At 32.1% G+C, this 25,361-nt stretch overlaps 1 protein-coding gene across 5 annotated transcripts in view; it reads left to right on the top strand.

The window, feature by feature from the left end:
• Positions 1-25,361, top strand: part of Slc4a10 (solute carrier family 4 member 10) — a 362,675-nt gene that overhangs the window by 231,731 nt on the left and 105,583 nt on the right. For 2 of the 5 annotated variants that reach the window (XM_004651883.2, XM_004651885.2), the window contains exons 5-8: positions 2,166-2,326; positions 10,544-10,732; positions 19,070-19,161; positions 20,026-20,115. In XM_004651883.2, coding sequence (XP_004651940.1) covers positions 2,166-2,326; positions 10,544-10,732; positions 19,070-19,161; positions 20,026-20,115 — 532 coding nt within the window. The remainder of the gene's footprint in view (positions 1-2,165; positions 2,327-10,543; positions 10,733-19,069; positions 19,162-20,025; positions 20,116-25,361) is intronic. The other 3 variants (XM_004651884.2, XM_004651887.2, XM_004651886.2) reach the window with 3 other exon arrangements.

Genomic DNA, 25,361 nt, shown 5'->3' with positions numbered 1-25,361 from the left:
AAAGCCAAAGGACCTCGGTTCAATTCCCCAGTACCTAAGCTAGATGCACAAGGTGATGTATGCATCTGGTGTTCATTTGCAGTGGCTGGAAGCCCTGGTGCATCCATTTCTCTTTATCTCTCTTTCTCTCTCTCTCCCTCTGTCAAATAAATAAATAAAAATTAAAAAATTAGTGCATTTATGGCTGTTTATGCATGTCCATCATGGATCACCTGTTTGCTATAGTTAGTAAACCTAGGTTGCTATAACAGCTTCCATGATGAATATTGTTGGTTCCCATGTCATGGAATAAGAAAGATCAGTGGGGTTTCATCTTGGCAATTATATACTCCAGTCTAAAATGACACACACATAATTTCCACTCTGAGCTCATTGCCCAGAGCAAGTCATACTTTGGTTCATACAATTAAAAGGGAGCCAAGTGTTGATGCTGTATATGACCATGAAGAAGGGAAAAATGTATAAACCATACTCATGATCATCAGTGATATGTAAGGTGTTATAGATATGGTATGGGCTGAAAAACTTTAAGAATCACTGTTGTGAAAAACTCCTGAGCAGGGTGAGGTGGTCGAAATACGTCAATCCCAGAACTAGTGAGGCAAATAGACTATCCTCTTGCACAGTGAGACCCTATTTCCAGGCCAACAAAAACCTCACAAAACCACACCATCACCCCAACAGTAAGTATATCACAAACAAATAAGCAACAAAAAGCAAAAATAAATCTTATTTTGTAGATAAAATGTTTTGTAAAATTGCCAGTCTTGCAGAGACATTATCAGTAATTGGGGTTGGAATGTTTTCTATGTGTTCTCTGTAAGTGTAGCTTTTCTTTCCTGTATATAAACTTTTGGTGGATGTACTTAAGCTATTATTCCCTATTTGTTTCTGTCCTTTTTTTTTTTTTTTTTTTTTTTTTTGCCTCCCAGGATATGCGGGACAAATTCATGGACTTCTTGACTGGATTTCTACTCTACATAATCATTTTGACTAACTCTTTTTATTCCTTTTGGCTGATCCATTTATTTCTCTCATTACTCACATTTTAATCATGTTGGAATTGTCATTTGATTACACAAGAATGGTAATACAATGTCACATAGAATATTTGTGAAGTTTTGCTTGGAGAGAAGAAGTATGACTAAATTTGACACAAGACAGAAGGCATAGTGGAAAGGCCATTTAAACTGAGTTAGGGATGGCTTAGTTAGGTCATCATTTGTTAGGTAGAAAGAAAATAGGTAAGAAATGAGTGGCTGGTAAAGAATAGGAAATCATTGATTTTTTTTATATCTTCTATTTGTTTTATTTATAAACAATCCTAAGTATTACTGAGTGTTCATTCCTACAAGAAAGCAATGGTTACCTGTTTGGCATCACAGCTTTCCTATAGTCTCCTTCCCTTATAGGAACATCCTGTGAATGGCATCTGACTTGGTTCTCATATATTTCAGTCCTTGGAAGTAACTGCTGAGAATAGACTTCTTCCAAACAAATGTAACAAGATTTTTTTCTATATAATAAGCCCCAAATTACATAAGCCTGCCAAATATCTAATGGGAAAATTACCAAGAACTAAAATATCAAGGTTTAAAAACTCCAACTAGAGAAATTTCTTTTTCAGCTGCCATTATCTTTCCACAAAGAATTATGCATTCTTTATTAGTGCTACAATAGTGATCACTGACAAATTTTTATTAAATTTTGCAAACTAAACAAATTATCAAAAATTACTTGACTTTTGTTTTCAATAATCTTTTCATTAGAAAAAAAAATACTGGTTTAGTGGAATTGAAGTGAAGTGAAATAAACTAACTTGTGCTAACCTTCTTTTTTCTTTTTCTTTCTTTCTTTCTTTTTTTTTTTTTTTTTTGAGGTAGGGTCTTGCTCTCACCCAGGATGACCTTGGAATTCACTATGCAGTCTCAGGCTGGCCTTGAACTCAAATCAATCCTCCTACTTATGCCTTCCAAGTACTGGGATTAGAGTACACCACCACACCTGGCTTGAGCAATTTATACATACTTTCATAAGCTCATAGAAACAAGAAGCAATATTAATATATTTCCACTTATACATTGTATAGGAGATTATTATTCTACAGTGTAATATTTTTAATATACTAGTAAGAATATATATATATATATATAATATATATCTAGGTGGTTGAAGTTTGAAGAAGATGTGGAAGATGGGGGAGAACGGTGGAGCAAGCCCTATGTGGCTACACTTTCCTTGCACAGCTTGTTTGAGTTGAGAAGTTGTGTTCTGAATGGAACTGTGCTGCTGGACATGCATGCCAACACTTTAGAAGAAATTGCAGGTATGTCTTCTTTTCCCCTTAGTCTATTGAAGTCTTATGTTTTTAGCAGATATATATATATATATATATATATATATATATATATATATATATATATATATATATATATACTTTTCCCCTGGAAATTCCTTTTAATGTGTAAACTGTGGGAAACATATTTTCATTGTTAGTGTATGGGGTCTCAAAAGTCTTTTTCTCTTATCTGTCTATTTGAGATAAAAGAAAGTGAATCTCATATATATATATGCTTTAGCTTATAAGTGACAAGTGTATAGCAAGAGCATGGATACCACAATCTTCAGTATTCATTCATTTCATTATGCTATTTAGATTGATAACCATGAGAAAATTGAAGGAAAAAAAGTTACAGCTCAAGAGTGAGCTCAATATTCAAACATGAAATAACAAAATGAAAATTTTATAAAATAGGAAAAATATTGGTTTAGATTAAACACAGAAAATAATGGTCCGTAACCCAATTAAAATTGTGTGTGTGTGTGTGTGTGTGTGTGTGTGTGTGTGTGTGTATACACCAGGAACTCTTGTGGCTGCAAAAGATGCAAATGAATGCTGGTCTTGCTTTACATGGGTAACTGGGCAATTGAACCCTGCTAGGCTGGCTTTCACTGCTGGACCACCACTTCAACTCACAAATTAAAACTCTTATACTCCAGTGGAAGCTAAATGAAGTAGTTGAGGGATATAATTCATATTTTAAAACTGTGTCATCATGGGGTGAATTATTGGCTATATAACACAGTTAGTAATATTTATGAAGTACGTCACTCTTACAGAGTCAAGGAATTCTGTATCTTTTGATCAGGAAGACAGTATATAGTGAAAACAAAATAATTTAAAAATATAGAAATCATTTTGTAAGCATATAAGTGAAATAATTAAATGAAGTTTTAAAAATAAAAAGAAAAGAATGAGGTAGGTATTAAATATCCCTAGTTTAGGGAATAAAGAAAAGTTTTTGTGAAGTAGCAAGACTCAAGGGAGACTTTAATATCTTGGTTATATCATAGAGATGTAAATGAAAAGAAAAACTGTGTCTGGTTTAAAATTATTAATAAGAGGATGTGTTTGTATTTGACTATCATATTTGCGAACCAGTATGTCTAAAGTTTCCATTGCATAGATACGATCGAAGGGCCTCTGATTTTCAGCTCTATTTTCTCTGTTGCACTCTAACGGCTATCTCAATAAAGAGACATCTTGAAGTGGATGTTGCACAAACTTTAATGGTGGTATTGATTTTGAGCTTGTTATGGTATTATATACCTGTGATACCAGCACTTGAAGGGCTGAGGAAAGAAGATATCAACTTCCAGATCAGCCTGGGCTACATAGTGTGCTTGTCTCAATAAACAAACAACAGCAGCAGCAACAAAATGATTTTGGTGTTTTGTGCTGATAGCTATGCACATATTAAGATATATGAGAAAAGGAATGAAAATATGGAACAATACTTTTGGTCACAATATTTAAAAAAACAAATTCCAAAACTGTTAAGAAAAGAAAAAGAAAAGCCCTTCAAAAATAGCAAGACCATCCAAAATGAGAGAAGATAAGATTTCACATGCCACCTGTAAGCTAAATTATCTTTAAGGATCTCAGTTAAAGCTAAAAAAAAATTGTGTACAGTGAACTAACATACTTTTCAGAACAAAACAGGGTACAGTTATAGATTCCACTAAACAATACTTACAGAAAATGATCAAATTAGGAATCCACAAACTTCCTAAGAATACATGAATAGTAGCTATGCAGTTCAGTTTCATTAGTTTATATTATGGGCATCTTGCTGATACTCAGTAAACATTTTAGTGTATTTTAAATAAATACAAAATGCTTGAGCTTGTCATTACACTCTGATATTTGGTAAACATTTTAATACTCATGACTAACATGGGGCTTGAAATTATTGCAGTTATCCTTATTTTATACATAAATGAACTAACATATAGAAAGTTGAAGATTTTTCCCTAAGAAGTCAGTTTCTTCTAGTTAAATTAGTGATAACATTGTCTTAGAAATTAGCTAATGCAAATAAATTTTGTTCTGATTATATAAAATAAATATTAAATTCCTCAATTGAGCAACATTTCCCTCAGAATATATCCTTTATGTTTATGTCAAGATTTATATCTCTTAAAGAATATAATTTTGAATGCTTTCCTTAGGAAGTTATTCTTAACAGAAAATCAGTAATTTTGTCAACATATTTTTTTACTGTCCCAAATTGTTTCTTTTTATTAACACTGCCCCTCTTCCTAAAGTTCAATTCTGTGTACTATGTGAAGTTAAACTGTGTTAAATCTAATTTTTTCCCCAGCAAATTAGATTATTGAATTCTATTCTTACAATGAAAGTAGTTCAATGAAAGCCTGATACTCCAAATAGCTTTTTTGTATGCCTCATGCTTTTCTAATTAGTCTGAATCATTCTGAATCAAGTAGCTCTAGTTGAGTGTTCTATTTCCAGTGTAGAGCACCTTGGAAAATGTCTGTCAGGAGATGACACTAGGTTAGAGCTAACATCAAAGGCAAAAATATTTGTGTTGATAATTTTTACCCCATATATCTTTGAAATCATGAATATATAACTTCTCACTGAGGAATGGTAATAACTTTTAAATAAAAAGAATTTAATTCATCTTGCATTAAAATTTCATAAAGTTATTTTTCTCTAGTTTATAATTGCTTTCTTGTTTATACTTATATACTATTTTTATGTTATGATAAGTTACCTGTATGTCGTGTAAAAAAGGGTTATATATTTTTGGATTTATAACTCCCAAGATTGTTCATATCCATTTTTATAACTTCTTATCATAATAACCTTTCAAAGTAGGAATGAGACTACTATTTCCACTTGAAAATAGATTAATTGAATGTAATGTATAAAGTGGCATTTGCAGATGTGGAAATAACTTTTGATTAATCTATAATAATAAATGTGGTTTTGTTTGTGATCATAATGATTTAAGAAGTGGAACTTTTCTTTATTTGTCATTATATTTCTATATTTCAGGTAACTACCAATTAGGTATATGCATTAGTCACTAGTATCCAAATGCTAAGTCTAGCAGCCTGTCTTTAAGGACTCCGAACCTTGTTATGACATACTTCATGATGTATATGGTCCACAGCCTGAATGCTTTCCAGATATTTCCTTGTAGAAGAACCTGACCTAGATATTGTTTTATAGTGATGAAGGATTTTACATCAAGATTTGATATATTTTAACAAACTCAGATAATTCCTTAAAGAGATTTTGGTAGACTTAGTAGCAGAAAATCCCATTTGTATCTGGCAGGGCTGTCAAGAATTTCTGGTATAATTAAAGTAGGATTTTCTTTTGGATAAAGTTAATTTAAAATATACCTATTTCCAGTGTTTCAGGGAACTCAATAAATCTAAGCTTCATCCTTCAAAATATTAATTAACCTTTTCAAATCCAAAACACTCCATATATATTTTCTTATCAAGATTTATTCTGATATGGAGATTAATTATATTGAACATGCTCCCTAATTATATTCATATACATTGCAGACAATTTATGGTCTATGTTAATCTCTTTAAAATTCAGCATTATAAAGATTAAAAATGGAAATATTCTGTTTGAAGTGTGAATACTTTACCCTGATTCTGTCAATGAAAGTTAAGAAGAAATTAAAATCAAGCTAAAGTTAGTAAATTATCAATCATAGCTCTCATCTCATCAAAACAACATTTTTTTTAAAAAGGTCTTTCATTGAAGTATAAATCAATAGTTCATTGTAGTGAATAAAATATGCATACTTAGGGGAATTCCCTCATGTTAAGAACATGCTTATATTATAATGATCATTAGTTGCAAAAGTAGGTATTCTATAGTACTTTATGTTTCTGCTGCTGGTGATAGCAACCAAGAAGTAGAATTTAGAAATTTTGTGTTCCCTTGCAGTGTATTTAAAAGTTATCACTGTGTTTTCAAAGTATTTATGTAATACTTTTGGGGGATTCAAAGATTTATATAGTTTATGTAAAATATTCTCTCGGGCCTTTTGGTAGGCAAAATAGGTTGATTACACTTAGGTAATTTCTTTTTCAATTTTTGAGACCTTTCTCCACAAATGCTACTAGGTTTTGTAGAGTTCTTTTCAAAAAGAAAGTTTTGTATTTTATTTTTATTTATTAATTTGAGAGAGAGAGAGAAGGAGAGAGAAAGAGACAGAGAATGGGCACATCAAGGCCTCCAGCCACTGCAAACTCCAGACACATGCACCTCTTTGTGCATCTGGCTTAGGTGGGTCCTGGAGAGTTGAACCCAGGTCCTTTGGCTTTGCAGGCAAATGCCTTAACTACTAAGTCATCTCTCCAGCTCTAGACTTCTTTTTTTGTATTTTATTTTTATTTATTTATTGACAGAAAAAGGGTGGAGGGAGAGAGAGAGAGAGAGAGAGACAGAATGTGCATGCCAGGGCCTTCAGCCACTGCAAATGAACTCCAGACATGTGTGCCTATTGTGCATCTGGCTAACGTGGATATTGAGGAGTCAAACCTGGGTCCTTTGGCTTTGCAGGCATATGCCTTAACCACTAAGCCATTCCTCCAGCCAAGGCTTCTTAAGATTAGGATAGTGTAATCTATTTTTCCATTTTCTTCTTGGTCCTCTTCTTCTCCTTCTCCCTCTCCTTCTCCCTCTCCTTCTCCTCTCCTTCTCCTTCTCCTTCTCCTTCTCCTTCTCCTTCTCCTTCTCCTTCTCCTTCTCCTTCTCCTTCTCCTCCTTCTCCTTCTCCTCCTCCTCCTCCTCCTCCTCATTATTATTATTATTATTATTATTATTATTATTATTATTATTATCACATTGGACTTTGGCAGTCATGACTATATTACTTGGGCATCAAAGCCTGCTGAGCTTGCAGGATTCTGAGTATAAGCCATTATGGTCCATTATTTATTCCTACTTTTCAAGTTAATATTGATCGGTATTATTGTGGTGAAGGGAACAATGTAAGTGATTATAGAATATTTCTTTTGGGCTTAATTCTCATCTGTGTGGTAGGTTTTTAAGCAAAACTGATGAGTAGTTTTAAGAATAATACTTACTTTATCTATGTAACTGTTGGAAGAAAACATCTTATTTCTGAGAAAAGGTGAAGCTAGCAACCTATGGGATTTTCTACTATTCATGCATAGATGGTAATGTAGTAGAAATTGAACACTGCAAATTGTTAGGCACAGCCAGGTACAGGCTGGAACCTTCAGAAGAGGGGCCCAAGCTTCCAGGCATGGCTAAGGACCTCCAGGCTACAGGAGGCCACTCCATCTCCAAGTCTAGCACACCTGAATTTAGGGTCTGCTCATAGCCTGGTGACCTTTGGCCAGTTGCCTAAGAAACTCCTTATCAGCCAGCAGGCCTTCACAGAGTCCTGAGATCCTAGATCACCTGACACCCCCGCATTGCCTAAGTGCTAGAATAAATGTCCCCATATGCTAATTAGTCATCAGAAATGAACTTAGTATCTTCAATCCCCTTAGGACCCTTCCTCCTACCCTCAGATGCTTATAAACCCATTTCATTGACAATAAATCAAGAGAGCTGTTCAACTACCTCCCAGGAGTGTTTCTGTCATCACTCACCCCCGCCCCCCCCTTGCTGGGTGCCTTCAGGGGCACCATGGCAGGGCCCTGGAGCAAGAACCCAGGAACCCACAATAAATATGTGTATTTTTTAAATTAGTTTTGGTTTTGCTTAGAATACTGATCTGGGGAATATTACCATATCTTTTTTGTTAAGTTCATTTATCTATTTGTATGGAGAGAGAAAGAGAGAGAGAGAGAGGAAAGAGATGCAAGAGAGTGGGCACACCAGGGCCTCCAGCCACTGCAAACGAAGTTCAGATGCATACACCACTTTGTGCATCTGGATTTACCTGGGTACTGGAGAATTGAACCCATGTGCTAGTATTGCAGGCAAATGCCTTAACCACTGAGCAATCTCTCTAGTCTCTGATATCATGTCTTATTAATACAACTGACTTCCAATAATTCTATTCTGATGTTTAATAGTTTACAGTTTCAGGTATAATTTGTATTTTTTTATGGACATCTTTTTAATATTAACCAGGTTGATTCACATTTATATGTTCCACATATATGTTATGGTATCTATCAAATATTCATTTTATTTCTGTCCATTATAAGCAGAAACTTACTGAACAAACTTATACCCTTAATGGCAATTATGGCCTTCCTCTGGTTTTGTAGGACGTTTGTGCTAAGAATTGAAACTTCATTTTTCATGGTTGAAAAATAATAAAAACATTTTGTAACATGGACATCATATGAAATTCAAATTTGATGTTCCTAAGAAAACTGTACTGGAATACATCTCATTTGTGTACACGTTGCTATGGCTGCTTTTGTGCTTCAAATCTAGAATTGGGTAGTTTTGACTCACCAAGCCTAAAATATCTGTCATTTGGCTTATGACAGAAAAAGCCTGGCTACCTCTGGTTTAGAGAATTAACTCCACAATGAAGAGCAGTTCAGGATCAGTCTAAGCCAGTTTTCTGCATTGGTAGTTGATTGGTCCATGTCAGTTGAATTCAAAATTTTCCTAGCCAAGGCAAAAATACCCTTTTTAAAAGACAAAGTCAAAAGAGTTAAGGTATTTCTTACTGGACATGGACAAACATATTTATTTCCTTATTACTGCTGGCAGCCGTCTATGCCTGTAAGAAAAATCGGCTGGAGGTTAAAGTACATACATAGAAGTAGACAGAATCACTGAGAAATGAAACTAGGACTAATTTAACATTAATTTTTCTATTATACAATCCAATTAACTCAATCATTTTAGCTAGTTTGACTTGTGCATTTTGTCATCGATAAGCTCAACTTTCTTTTATCACTTAGTATTATTATATAAATGATTGTATTAAAGCCAACATAAATTTTTATAGTCAATGGGAATTTAAAAAAAATCTCTTACTGGGAAATAAAGTACTGATTACCTTAATGACAATCATTGCATTTAGGGGCCTAAAATCATTTATCCTGGTAATAAATTATGAGATAGTTATTATTTATACCTTATAAATAAGAACACTGAGGTTATTTAAAATTGCAAGTTCTCACAGATGTAATGTGATAAAATGACCCAAGCCTATCCCTATAGTCCATTTCACTTTATACTGAAAGGAAACCTAGTTTATAAGGGTAAAGTCTGCTAATTAAAGCCTTCAGAGTATTCAATATGCCAGCAGAAAGCAGTTGTTCATGATATTTATGTAGGATGTACTTCAATAAACAAATTATATGTAATATTTGATACTCTGAAAGTAAGCTAATTATGTTGAGGTTCACTGTGGTGATATTTATGCTCCTAAGATACTTTAAGAACATATCTACTTATGGAATTAACAGTTTTGACACTATGTGTGATAAATATAAGTCTACTTAGTTACAGTCTTCTGAAACTTATCACACATGTTTGGCAGTTATAGTTCTTTGTAATCTAATCATATCCTCAAGATCAGTTTGGCAAAGGAATGTCTTTATAATTACATGAAAGTATTGTTTACTCTCTGAATGCAGGTAGCTAGACAGCTGCCGAGGTTTCCTTACGCCATATTTTCGCAGATAGACTTTAGCTTGCTTAAAGGAAACAAGGAAATAACTATCTCATAGAAAGTGGGAGAAAACCATGTTAAAATGTAAATATAAAGCCAGGCAAGGTGGTGCACATGTGTAATTTGAGCTCTTTGGTGGCTGAGGAAAACATTTGAAGTAGAAGTTGGAGACCATCCTAGTCTGCATACAGAGACTTTGTCTAAAGGATATACATACATGTAAACATAAAACCACTTTTGGTTCCAAATATATGAATTATTTTGATAATACCACCATTAATATTTCTTCCATTAGTTTGAATAATGAAAAACATAATTTTCCTTAATATAATTATGCATATTCAAACAACACAAGTATTATTTATCTAGATCAATTGAATGGTTTATAATGAAACATGTGTATATTTCTCATGTATTCTTCCTACAAAGAAAGATATCCTTTTGTTGATCTTATACTTAGAAGTTTTCAAAGAAATTCATTCTTAAGATGAAAACTATCCAAAGTTTACATTTTTGCTAACTGGTTCACTAGTATCACTGGTAAAACAGGAAAACTACTTCCTTTGTATTTATCTTTTTTTCTTTCTCAGATATGGTCCTTGACCAGCAAGTGAGCTCAGGACAACTGAACGAGGATATACGCCACAGGGTCCATGAGGCACTGATGAAACAACATCACCACCAGAATCAGAAAAAACTTACCAATAGGATTCCCATTGTTCGGTCTTTTGCTGATATTGGCAAGAAACAATCAGAACCAAATTCTATGGATAAAAATGGTAAGTGCTCTTTTATATCTACTGTAGGTCTATGCAATATCAAATTGTCTCTAAATCTTTAAAACATTTTACTTGAAAAAGTTTTATTACAACATATTGCTTTCCTATAATTGTTTACTTTTATATATTTATGCTATGTATTTATCAGATTATGTGTCTAATTGTAGAAATTTTAACAGATAATTTAACTTTCTTGAACTGGTCATGAAAGAGGGCAGAGAAACCATATTTTTTAATGAAGGCTTATAGATTTAAACATAGCAAACTGAAGTGGAGCATCTCCTGCATCTTGGCTAAAGTCTAACCTCTATTCCTTAGCTTAGTAAAGTAATGCAACACGTTGAAATTTGTTATAGTTGATCTTCTATTGAAACAAGCAGTGCTCATCATTTAGTGTTTGTGGGGAAAGAAGCTTGCTTCAAGTTGCTCAAAAAAAATTTCATGAGAGATAATGATTGGACAGATCTATCAGTACATTTTATATGGTTCCACATAGATTCACCTTGACTCCTGTCCACAGGCACATTACCACATTCAGTGCAGTGTCTTAATGTCCAAAGAGCTTCCTCACTTACCATGTGCACACAGTAGTATAGCTGACTACTACTATATTCTATCAATCTTTTCTTCTCTTTGAATCTACTTACCCAGTCAATATTTACACTAAGGAAGTTGCTTAGGAATCTCTTGCTATCATTTCATCTTTTCTTCTAGTCTCATGAAGATAAATGAAGTTATGATGAGTAAAACATGAATTTGTTAATCTATGAAAGTTGTTTGGGTCTTAAAGTATTGTAAGATGCTTTATTAGAAAAACTAATGTTCAGAAAGAATAAAGTGCATGTTTTAAAGTATAGATTATTTATAACTTCCCTTCTTTTTCAAATCCTTCATATATATATATATATATATATATATATATATATATATATATATATATAATACAAATATACAAAATCAGATTTCTCTAGTTATCACTTTCCTTGGGAATTACCACAGCATTGAATCAAATATACACAAACAAATATAGAAGTACTTTATTTAAAACTTTTTTAATTTTTGTTTGTTCATTTGAGAGTGACAGACACAGAGAGAAAGTAGCAGATAGACAGAGAGAAAATGGGGGCACCAAGGCCTCTAGCCACTGCAAATGAACTCCAGATGCATGTGCCACCTTGTGCACCTGGCTTATATGGGCCCTGGTGAATCAAGCCTCGAATGGGGGTCCTTAGGCTTCACAGGCAAGCACCTAACCGCTAAGCCATCTTTCCCTATAGAAGTACTTTAAAATGCAGTTGTAGTTTAATCTCAGAAGAATACTTATTCTAATGTTGAATACTTATGAATAATATATTTTACAGAAACATTATTTTTGAGTCACTGAAATATTTAAGAGAGAACTACATCTAATTGAAAATTGCTATAATTGGGATATAAAGTTATCCCTTCTTGTACTGGAATACTTTTCACCCTGGTGACTATTCTGGTATACTTTGTTGTACTCAAATTTTATCTGTTGTAGTTTACTTTTCCATTTTGATTGCATATATTTATGAAAAGATATTCTCTTCCATTTTATTAGATAATTTAGAGCCAACAAAGGTAGCTGATTTCCTCCGTTTTTTTTTTTCAAATTTTAATAAATTTGACAGATAAAACTGAGATACAGCAACCTTCATTTGACTAACTATATGTAATAGTTATTATATAGAAGAATCTATTGTATATATGTTAGTTATCTAAAAGTGCTGAGTGCATACTACTACATATAACAACTTACACTCATAGATTACATTGAATATTCTGAGAATGCATAACTTACTTTGAGTCAAATGATATAGTTACAATAAGTTCATGTTCAAAATCACAATTTGACTTAAATATGTGATGAATATTAATAATAAATTTAAGACTTTATGATTTGAGAGATATAAATTTAGTGATCTTCATTATAGTTAGTATGTATTGGGTTTGGCCATGTGAAGAAAACCAACCTAGATATGTAATAATTTTGATATTGGATTTATATTTCCTTTATTCTAAAACTTTATTAAAATATTCACATGATGTAACTTTACAAGAATTTAGGCACATTTTGGAACAATAAAATTTTGCATTCATTCCATTACTCTTACTGTAAGTCAGAAAATAACATATGCAAGAAAGATATGTATTTGTTCCAAGAAGCATTGATAATTTGATTACAAACTGGATATAATTTTTACCTTAAGTTTTATTGGGGATAGTATTTACTATTCAATATTTTCATTGAATTTTGAGGGGAGAGAAAAGTATGGCAATAACTAAATTGACCAGTTTCTAGCTTCACTGTTACTGCTTTAAACTTCAGTTAAGTTTGAGAAGAGATGAGAAAATTATAGTGATAGAATTATAGCCATGAATAGCAAGTGTACATGCAGATACATATAGATATAAAGTTTACCGCAGTATACTTTTTGCCTTATTTAGAAAATGGCATATTTTTTTTAAACTAGGATCTGAGTGATTCTGTTACCATCTGTACAATCAGCTTTTATCTGAACACATACAAATCTTTTCAGGGCATGTGTTAGGGTAATAAAAACTTGGAAACACTTATAATAAGATTCATATAACCAATTAAGTATTGTTGTATAGTAGCCTGTCAGCAGTGGTTTCTAAGCCTAGGCTTATAACACCTCCTCATGACTCTGTTTTGCTTCCTAACACACTTTACATAATTATGTGTACTGAGAATTCTGAAAATATGTATAGACTTCCCCCACTAAGAAATAAATCTCCTACCCACAAGTGAATAAAAGTGTGAAAGACCTTTACTAGTAAGGTTCTCAATCTACTTATGAGCGGTATAAACTGACAAATTGTAGTTAAACAAAGAAACTGGAATACTTAGTATAAATATAGACAACATTCTGTTTCCAAAGACACAATAGAAAATTTAACTTTTTTGGTACAGTGGTACAAAGAAAATGCCCAAAATAGTAAAAATAATATCCTGATTATAAAATTCTCTTGAGTAAATATTTCACTAATAGACTTTTTTAAGTATATGAAAGTAGAATTAGAGTAGGATTCTTTAGAAACTTCAAACAGAGCATGCTTTCCTTTTGAAGCATGGAGATTAAAAGATAATTCTCTCCTTTTTTAATGTGCTTGATCTTTAGAGGAAAAAGAATTGAAATGCCTTAAAAATGAAGTGATATTTCTGTTAAAGAATTTCAAAAGAGTTATTTGTAATAAGATGTGTATTTTCTTAATTGAATTGATCCTTGAACATACTACCTTGCTAGTATTTCAAGGGTTAAATATCTAGACTCTATATTTCAAATGTAGATCATCCTTGTTTTCTAGATTAGGTTTAACAAAACAGTGTATTTTCTTTATCCTTTCTTTCCAAGTCACCAGGGGTTTTTTGTCCATATTTGTCAATCTTAACTTCAAATACACTGATCTGTTGTATAGATATAGATATACAGATATTGATATTCTGCCCATTTTCCTCAGGGATAAGATACAGGATGCTATGTATTAACCATGCATTTTTAACACCACCATGCTGTGTTTTACTTTCACTTTTCATTAAGCATCAAAACTGTGAGAATTAAATGCCTGATTCTGATGTTTCAATAAAACGTGACAGTTATATTTGGCAAAACAATGGCAAAAATAATGGAAAAAAAAAGATTTATTTGACATTAAGCCCTGAAAAGTTTATTCAAAATAAAAATATGGAGACTATTGGAATAATTTCTAGAATCTAGAGAAATTTGTGAACAATAAAAAAGATTTGAATTATATGACTGAGAATGTCAACATCTTTATTTACTATTTAGGTTATGTGTTCACTCATATAATGCAAGAATTATATTACAAATATCTAATAAAATGTTATTACTCTTGTGATAATATACTTTTGACAATAATTAGGGACTCTTATTTCCTAGGTATATGATATTTTCACTCTACCCTGTCCTTTACTAATGATCTCTAAACTAACTCTGTTACTTTTCCTTTACATATCTTTTCTCCTTCCTAATTAGAGTATTTTCCAGTTATATCTTCATTAAGAATCTTAAAAAGTTACAAAGAGGATGGCCATTACATTACTGTTCAAAACCATAGGTAACTGGAAAACATTTAGATTTGGAAGGATGTGTCTGTCATGTGTTGACTTGTTAGACCTGGGGAGGTTGCAGCCCTTAAAGCAATGTGCACATATGTATTGTGACTTTATGGTTTTGAAAAGCCTGGCTTATTGCCTTAAAATCACTATGATGCTGTATTTTTTATTTCCAGATTCATGGTGTCTTTATGTGTTTAAATATTTGTTTTTGTGTTTTTAAACATTTTGTTATAAATAAGATAGTGTTTAATATTTCTCATTCATAATGATCTACCCTTGAAACAAGATCTAAAGCTGGAATGTTAATTCTTAGAATTTCTTAAGAGAAAGCATAATGAGATTTATATAAATTAAATATACACAAGATTCATATAAATGAAGCATTGTTTAATAAAGATGTTATTTCTACTATTGTAGGAAAATTAAGATGATTTTGCTTGTTGACACACTTGATGTGCCTATTCAGAGGTTATATATACATTAATAAGTTTTGGGATATCAAGATTACATTTTAAAAACAAACATTTTTGAGATAACCTGTTTAACTTTGTTATTTCTTATATGATTTAATTATTTTTAGGCATACCAGTTTTTCTCCCAAGTTTAATTATGTGCATACTTTTTATGTTTGGAAGTAAAACTCACCTAACCAACATTTTCTAAATATTTAGCCCTCTTTCTCCATGTTTTCTATTTCCATAAATAAATGTATTGTTACACATGTATGTAACTTTGTCATTCATCTTTATATTTCTTTATTTTGCTCTGTCTTGTGTCTGTCTCTAACAGGCTCATCTCATCTCTGTACCTCCCTCATCTCCTACCCTTTGGGTACTCTAAATGCGTTGAAGGTTTCTGAGGTAGTGTAAACAAGCTTGGTCTCTCTAGGATAATAGTAACATACCTCCATGTCTTCATCCCAGTTTCCTTCACTACACATGATTTACAATGGATTAAACAGTAACAATTTATGATACTCTAAAGTGATAAATTATTCTATTGATTTTATTTGGCTAAATAAAATATTAAAAGCTGCTATTTTATAATATTTATAGATACAATTTACTTTCAAAACAGAATTAATGTTATTAATTAATAATTAATGTTATTAATTCAAATGAACTAATAAAATAGTCAAGATATTTTTGAGACTACATTTACAGTTACATTTTAATAATGATATACTTCAAGGAGCCTGACGTGACTTAAATTCATGAAAGTACACTTGAAATAAATGTTCCTCTTATAATTTTCTCATCAAGAAAATGACTGTTTCACTTTCACAATTGTCCTAATGAAAAATCTGTGGTATAATAAGCAGAAGAACAGGGTTCTATTCCCTAGTACTCACTCAGATTACTCTCAATTATCCCCTGTGCTTACCCCACATCTTTTATAATCTTTCTTCAAACGTACACGATCTATGATAATGACTGAAAGAAAATCAAACAGGTATTAATATAAAAGCTACATAATATGTACTTTAATTGATATAATATGAAACAAGTAAAAATTTGAGGTTAGGATAAAAAATAATAAATATAACAGGCCTGAAAATACATATATATGGATAAGAGAAAGGATGATATTAGGTTTCTCAAATGTTTATATTTAAACTGTCATAGCCACCAGTTAATATTAATGATATTTACTTTCATCAGGATTTGAATAATTTACTTTGAATGCAATACGTTTATTGAGTTAAATGTCTTTTCATAGTCATTTATACTCTAAAATTATGCATAAATTTTCCAACAGCATTCACACATGGCAAATTTAATATAGGCAATGACTAGTGGACAAAGTGAAAGAAGTAAATTGAAATAGGGAAGTTATTTCTGTTTTTGAGCATTTTGACACTGATTAGAAAAGTGATCCCTAATGTACAGACTTCATAAAGCTGCTACATATATATAAGTTGTCATTTCTAATGTCTTATGATTTTCCTGAAAAGAAAATTATCCTTACAAATATGGTGTTTTTCTATTACAAAATAGGCAATTGTAGCTGAAGGTAAAATCCCGTATCTGAAAATTGTTATTCTATGAATTATTAGTGCCATACATGTCACCAATGATACTAGAGAACCTTTAATTCAAAAAATTTGTTGATTTTTGTTCTTGTAGTAAACATTTGAGTTCGTGAAATTCAGTTTGGAATTTAAGTCCATCAAATTCCATTAATGATCCTTCCAGTACATTAATATATATTATTCTTTGCATATATCCAGAATGTAGAACTGTCATCTAGTATGTTTCCTGCTAAATACTCTGAACTAAGTCATTATCACTAGCACTTCAAATAATTCAGTGAAAGCCAGGCATGGTGGTACATGCCTTTAATCCCAGCATGCAGAAGGCACAGGTCAGCCTGTGCTAGAGTAAAAAAAAAAAAAAATAATAAAATACTAATAAATCGATAATAAAAATCCATATAAAATATTTCTTAAATCAATTTCTAACTATCAGCATTATAAGATGATATTTTTATATATTTCTCATTTTAAAACAAGACCATGGAACAATCATTACATGTAATATTGACAAAATGATCACATTTATTTATAAGATGAAATACACCTGCATATGCTTAAACTTATTCATAATTCTGAAGGTATTTTGTAAAATATTGCATTGAAATATATAAATGAAAACCAAATAATCACCTCTTTGAATTTTTAAGTTCTAGTATAGCTTCTGAGTCAATCTCCTCCAGGTTGATTTTGCATTGTGTTGACTTTTTGAATATACTTACCTATAAAAGTAAATAATTGTCCTTTCATGTAATTTTATAATACATTCAATAAATTATTATAAGAAAGAAGATATATATTTACTAAATTTTTATGACTTGAGTTTTACTACTCAATTTTATAGCAAATTCAATAAATCTAGGTTTCAATATCTCTAATTCTAACCCATGAAAATACGGAGAAACAATGTGAAACTGGTGATTGAAGACATCTGCTAGTTGCACAAATGCATTATATAAAAAGTTTTTTAAACATTACAGTTATTATTTTGAGAATGGTCAATTGAATGGCTGCTAATGACCAGTTCACAGTCATAGCTGTGCACTGCAGTTAGAAATGGGAGAATGAAAATGGTTTACAGAGCTTGTCTGACATTTCCCTAAAGGCTATAAATTTCTCTGAAGCGTGTATATATACTGAAGTCAGAATTTGTTTTTACCTTAACCAAATATATTATTTTGCTAGTTTTATGAAAGCAGAAGAAAATACTCAAGTTCTAAAAGAATCTTAAGCCTATGACAAAACAATAATTTTAACGTGTAAAAATGGTATGTATTACAAGATGTTCCCTGTCAGAGGTTAAACAGCATTATTGTACTAGTATTTGAAAGTAAATATTAGTGGTTTTTAGTCATACTTGATGATTTCCAAACAACAAAGAATATGTGAACTTTTAGGAGAGTAGTTGAAGTAAACTTTTTTTTTAAATATAGGTATTTAGAGAAGTTAAGAGACTTTAGCAACTAGATAGTGGAATAAAGATGAATTCTAAATAAAATTGACTTCATCTGCCAAGTAGGAAGGGGAAAACTACAAAATAATTAAGCTTTGGATATTGTTCATGAGAAATTAACACATCTCAATTTCATTGATCTTTTCTTGAATATTGCAATGGTTATATAATTGAATAGTCACATACAAACTCCCATTTGTAGTGTTCATACTGTAAAATGTATCTGTAATGATATCTAAATATAGATATCTCTAAAAGTTATTGTTAAATAACTTACTGATTTGGCATTTTAGATGTAACTGAACATATATGAATAACAATTATTAGAAAAATATTCATCCTCTTGTGTATTTTGATAAAAGTCCAAATCTTTAGGTTGAGCTTGAATCACAATAGGTGTATTTTAATATTGTTCATTGTGATTGATATTTATTTTCTAAATCGTGGTTAAATTTAGATTTTTTTTGTAGGCATCCATTCTTCAAAAAGAATAATCATTTTGTTTTTTAAGCTGAATATTAGTTTAAAAGTTTTCGATTGATTTCTCCCATTTCTATCTGTAACTAAGAATTTTTGTATTGGTATAGATCTGTGTATACTGACCTTTCATGCTTATATCATAAGCCCAATAGGAAAACTAGCCTAGTTAAATTGCACTTCATATTTCACTTAGTTGGTCTAGAACTGTGTAAGTAATTGTTTGTATTCTGTAATAACAATATCTTTTAGCAGGTCAGGTTGTTTCTCCGCAGTCTGCTCCAGCCTGTGTTGAAAATAAAAATGATGTTAGCAGAGAAAACAGCACTGTTGACTTTAGCAAGGTAAGCATTTCTTTCTTCCATCTAAGCAAGCTGCTAAATTACTAATAGAAATTACTGCCTATTTTAAGAGGTGTTGACACAAGCTTCTGCATGCCCCCCCCTTTTTAAAATGTGTAAGTTTCATGCATATTCTTCAGGATTTAGCCACTTGGTATAATATATCTTTCCCAATAAAACAAATAAATTGACTTCATATTAGTAAATAAAAAGCTCAATCTATTGTTTAAAATTTACTAGTTTTCTCAAAATAATTTTCCTTCTATTTATGGAAAAACAAACCATAAAATACAAGGCTTTATTATTATATTTTGAAGAATTAGTATAAGAAGATACTAGTTATTAAAACTGAGCTATATTTTGAATAAAAATTATACCATAAACCATATGGAAAAACTTAGGTGGAGATTATCTAAATGAAATCATTTACTTGAATGTGTACTAAGAAAATAATGAGTTATTTAGTGAAAATAAGGTGATTTTTAAACTAATTCCTGACGATGTACATGTACCATTGTAAGCTATAACAAAATAACAGTTGAATAGAACAGAGAAGTTTCAATATTGGGCAAAAATAAGAACAGAGAACAGTTCTCTTTATCTGAGTGCCTGAAACAGTAATAACTCAGAGATAGTATTTTGATCAATCCCTTAACACTGTCAATGGCTGAAGTAATGGGAGAGGGTGGACATAGGAAGTAGCTTAAGGAAGAGCCCCAAATTACAGGATTAGTAATACTCATCTCCTTGGTACTGTTTCCTCATCACTGGATGTTAGGTCCAGTTATGTGCATGCTGTCCCTCTGGTGCCTGATATAGTCTCGTGGGAACATGATGTATCAGCTTGTCTGTTAATTATGCGTGCAGGGACTGGGAGGCCAACAAAAGGGGCATACTAGTCCATGTGGGATGAAACAAAGACATGAAAAAGGACCTTCACACCAGCAAGAGAGAGAGGTGAGGGCATATTTGGGCTCTGTTTCTATACTGGGTCAAAGCTCATATCACTGTATGGAGACAAGTAATTTTAATATGAATCCAGGTCAAATATATTCCATCTGCACTCTAAAAATCATTTTAAAGCATTACATCTTCATTCATCTGCAAGCCAGAAACTAAAAGGAAATTGTTCCATATTGTGCCATCTATTTAATCTCTGCTTTTTGTAATTTGAGACAATATCTTAAGAGCAATAACATAAAGTTGACTCTCCTAGCATGAATAATATAAAAAGGGCATATTTGATATTCTTAATACCATTGATTTTATACCACATAGATCATCCTTTCAGATCTATTACCTTTTACACTGATAAACCTTTATACACTGAATTTTATATTTCCATATCATATTGCTTTTTGTGTGACCTATCTTTGCAGCCTCAAAAAAATACTTCATCACATATGAAAGAAAAATGAAGATTGCCAATTGAAGATGTAGTCTCATCTCCAGGTTCCCCTCCCCTAAACAATTGGAACTACAGAAGAGTAAAAAGTAGATTTTCTTTCCTCTGGTCTTTTTCTTCATCATTGCATTTCCACTCACTGGCCCATTTAATAGGGAAATACAATCTGGTTCCTGTATACCTCTGTATATCTCTTCTGTCCACAGTCTGGCTCACTGGAAAGAACATAGCTTTTGAGAGAGAACATAAGATCTTGAATACTATTTCTAGCATTTATAAACTGTTTCATCTTGGAGAGGTTCTCTAAACTCTAACCATCTTCTTCATTGTTTAAAATAATGATAATAATACATATCTATTGTTTTGTTATAATGGTTTAATGAGATGATAGAAAGACTGGAAGAGTGCTGGGCATTAAATTTTGCTACTTCATGAAAGGTGGGAATGGGAGTGTCAGAACAAATATCAGACCAGAGTTTAATTTTGTGGTCTCTACTGAACCATTGGTGCCTTAAATAATGTTTGAGATATAATTGCTGAATGAATACATTGAAGAAATAAAAATAATTTGTCTTTAGTTTTGGAATTAAACAATTAAGATAGAAATACCCCAAACATTGTAATCTGGTGGTACTTGGAAAGAATAGTTGTGGTCCATTATCATGGAAGCAACTTTTAGTGTCATATTTTGCAGGTATGTGAGTTAAGATATTTTAACTGAATAATTGAAGATAGATAGAGGATTTATTAAAATTCAACTAATCTACAGGTTATTTGGAAATTTTAACATTTAACTCTCAATGTGGGGGCTGGAGAGATGGCTTAGCAGTTAAGGCATTTGCCTGCAAAGCCAAAGGATCCCAGTTTAATTCTCCAGGACCCACGCAAGCCGGAAGCACAAGGGTACACATGTATCTGGAGTTCCTTTCCAGTGGCTGGAGGCCCTGGCATGCCCATTCTCTCTCTCTCAAATCAATAAATAAAAATATATATTAAAAAAATCTCAATGTGTAGATTGTAAAATCCTACTCAAATTTTAAGTTACCGAAAAGGTCTTTTTGTCATTTCATGTTCTTTGACCCTATATTTTGTTAATTTTCAATTTACACATATTCTTTTAAATTCCTAGGGTGGATAGGATCATGATGCTGTCACTTAAGAAATGATATAGACACATATCTACTATGTCAGACTTTATTAAGTGTTTTGAAAAAAAAACATACATGTTATTGCACTATATGTCTCTTTTAAAAAATATTATTTGATAGATACAGGGAAGAGAGAGAGAATGGGCATGCCAGGGCTTCTTACCCTTGAAAATGAACTCCAGATGCATGTACCACTTTGTGCATGTGGTTTTATGTGGGAACTGTAGTATCAAACCTAGGCTTCCTGGCTTTACAAGCAAATGCCTTTAACTGGTGAACCATCTCTCTAGTCCCGTCTCTCTGTTTTTAACGCATACTGAATATTGATATTTTATGTCAGGGATGATTTTCTAATTTGAAATGACTCCAAGAAGGCTTCACATCACTTTCTGTGGGAAAGAATCTTCTTTTGCATCTGTCTGTTGTGTTTGAAGCATATTAAAAAGAGTAAGAAACTTTAGACATCTCATTTAGTGAAAATCTGAATCCCAGAGTGATAAAAAGAACTAGCATTCAAGATTACTGGATATTGTTAGCAACATTTGACCCTAAAAAAAAATCTTTAGTATTTTTAAAATGGCCTTAAGATTGATGCCTTCTCCCTATTTTCCAACTCTTTCTCCTTTTCCATTAATTTTCGATATATGGTTTACACAGAAACTCTCAGTTCCTTCATGGACTCATCATGTTGCCTAGCAATGAATTGTTTTTCCTACAGCTTAAGTACAAAATGCCCAGTTTAAAGCATCTTTCCCTTCTTGGAACAATGTTGGGGCTTACAGAGCCTCTAAACATGAAAGTATATCCAGATCCCAAGAAATATAGCATCTTTCTTTCCAGGTCCTTTTCAAGACACTAGAAACTTCTAGGATTTCTTTCTGTACATTTTAAGTTCGTGAGACCGCTTGAAGATTGTCTTAGTATGGTAGCCTAGACCCCAGAGCTCTTTTTAAAGTAGATATAATTTTATATAAGCTGTAATTTTATATAGTTCAATTGTGGTTCCTAAGTGTGACCTTTTGTTGTAAAAAAAGAAAGTAGGGATAATCTCAAATAGGATTTTTAAATTATGTACTAACACAAAAATAAAAATACAAGACTACTCCTGGTATAATGTAATCCTAAAGTATATAATATATAATAACATGATTAATGTATTATAAACTTGATCACCCTCCCAAATATCTAGGTAGTCTAAGAATAATATAATGTAATGAATACAATATAATGGTGAACCCCAGATATATGTTATATAGGTAAATTTTTAAATAAAAAGATAAATTTGCTGATTATAGAATAAAATTCTATATGCTTTAATACCTTCTCTAAGTAATATAATATATAATAAAATGTTATATAATAACTTTTATGAATTAAAAATATTTAAGTTACTCTTTTCATACAAGTAAACTATTTTTTTTAATTTTTTGTTTATTTTTATTTTTATTTTATTTTATTTTTGTTTATTTTTATTTATTTGAGAGCACCAGAGAGAGAGAGAATGGGCACACCAGAGCCTCCAGCCAATGCAAACGAACTCTAGACATGTGCGCCCTCTTGTGCATCTGGTTAACATGGGTCCTGGGAATCGAGCCTTGAACTGGGGTCCTTAGGCTTCACAGGCAAGCGCCTATCTGCTAAGTCATCACTTCAGCCCTAGTAAACTATTTTTCACATAACAGATTATCCCTGATTTAATTTAACCGAATTTTACCATAAGACAGTTTATTTTAAAAATCAATTAGTTTTGCATTTACTCCTTCCTGGAATGTCAGACTTTAATAAGTTAGCCTGGAATGTTTTGAGCAATAAAACAATTTAGAGAAAATTTTCTAGTTAGAAATTAGACTTCAGTTCCTACCAGTAAAACACATATGGATTTACAGTTCCAAAAATTTTAAGGTATGTTGTCTTTTAAATTTTTATGCCAGTGCATAAATATAATATCATTGTTCTAGACGTTGAGAGATAAAAACAATTGTATATTCTTTTTTTTTTTAAATTTATTTATTTATTTATTTATTTATTTATTTGAGAGCGACAGACACAGAAAGACAGAGAGAGGGAGAGAGAGAGAATGGGTGCGCCAGGGCTTCCAGCCTCTGCAAACGAACTCCAGACGCGTGCGCCCCCTTGTGCATCTGGCTAACGTGGGACCTGGGAAACCGAGCCTCGAACCGGGGTCCTTAGGCTTCACAGGCAAGCGCTTAACCGCTAAAGCCATCTCTCCAGCCCTGTATATTCTTTTAGACCTTGAAATTTTTATGAAAACCTATCATGTTTTACTCATAGTACTTAGTGTAGGGAAATCTTTTAATCCTTCTCTAGGAATTTTTGGCCAATTGTAAAAATTTAAACCTTAGTAACTTAAAGCATTTTCAATATGCAAATTTCTCCCACTTAGAAAAATATATACAAAATGCCATAATAAAATGCTATAAAGTTAACCTTACCTTGGGTAGATAAATACCTATAAGGTAGAAGGTTAGATTCTACAAAAGTGATATGCTTAATATGTAATATTCCAATCTACATGCTTTAAGAATTTAGACATTTATATTTGTAGGATAAAAATCTATGAAATTTGTATTTGTGAAATATGTTGCTAATTAAATTATTTTTTAAAAAAATAATATGTAATTATACTGTTGATGGATTACTGCAGATTGTTATTTTTAATTTTGTTATTATTTCTCAGTAGTAGAGATGGTATCTAGAGCTGGCCCCATTCTAGGCAAGGGCTTTACCCTAAGCCTGTGTAGACCGTTTTAGTATTTAATCATTGTCATGAAATGTATACTATATGTGCTACTTTTTTTTAAAGCACTTACATCCTACAGAAAGGTTTATTCATGGTATATTCTCCAAATAACTTCACTGGTGTCTGAATTTGATAAATAGCATCTTTAAGGGGGAGAGAGAGAGAAAGAGAGAGAGAGAATTGGCACACCAGGGCCTCAGCCACTGCAATAGAACTCCAGACACTTGTGCCACCTAGTGGGCATGTGTAACCTTGCAGTTGACTTATCTTTGTGCATCTGGCTTGTGTGAGATCTGGAGAGTAGAAAATAGGTTCTAAGGCTTCACAGGCAAGCTCCTTAAGTGCTAAGCCATCTCTTCAGTCCTGGTTATGGGCTTTCTATGGTACTTCTAAATGTTTTACTTCATTACTTTCAACTTCTTGGAAAAAGTATATTCAATTTTTAAAATATTTTTCTTTATTTACAAGAAGAGAGAGGGAGAAAAAGAGAGAGAGAGAGAGAGAGAGAGAGAGAGAGAGAGAGAGAGAGAGAAGAGAGAGAGAGAAGTAATGAGAATGAGAATATGGTCATGCCAGCGCCTCGTGCACACAAACTCCAGAGGCATTTTCCAGAGGCATCTGACTTTATATGGATACTGGGGAATGGAACCCAGGCCATTAGGCTTTCATTAACTTCCAAGTCATTTCTTCAGCCCCTATCTTCAAATTTTTAAGAATTAAAAATAATATTCTGTCTAAAATCATCTTCTCAGCCTCATTTGTGTTATCAGAGCTCCCTGTTGCTCTCTCTTGGCTATGCCCACTTTGACCTTTGGTCCCTGTTTGATTAACATGAAGGCATGATATCTGAGTTCCAGATGAAGCAACACAAATGAGTTAGAAACAGGAA

Source organism: Jaculus jaculus, chromosome 4 (assembly GCF_020740685.1).
Source record: "Jaculus jaculus isolate mJacJac1 chromosome 4, mJacJac1.mat.Y.cur, whole genome shotgun sequence".
Classification (NCBI taxonomy): domain Eukaryota; kingdom Metazoa; phylum Chordata; class Mammalia; order Rodentia; family Dipodidae; genus Jaculus; species Jaculus jaculus.
Note: the sequence above shows the minus strand (reverse complement) of the source record. Positions and strands in the feature narration are given on the sequence as shown.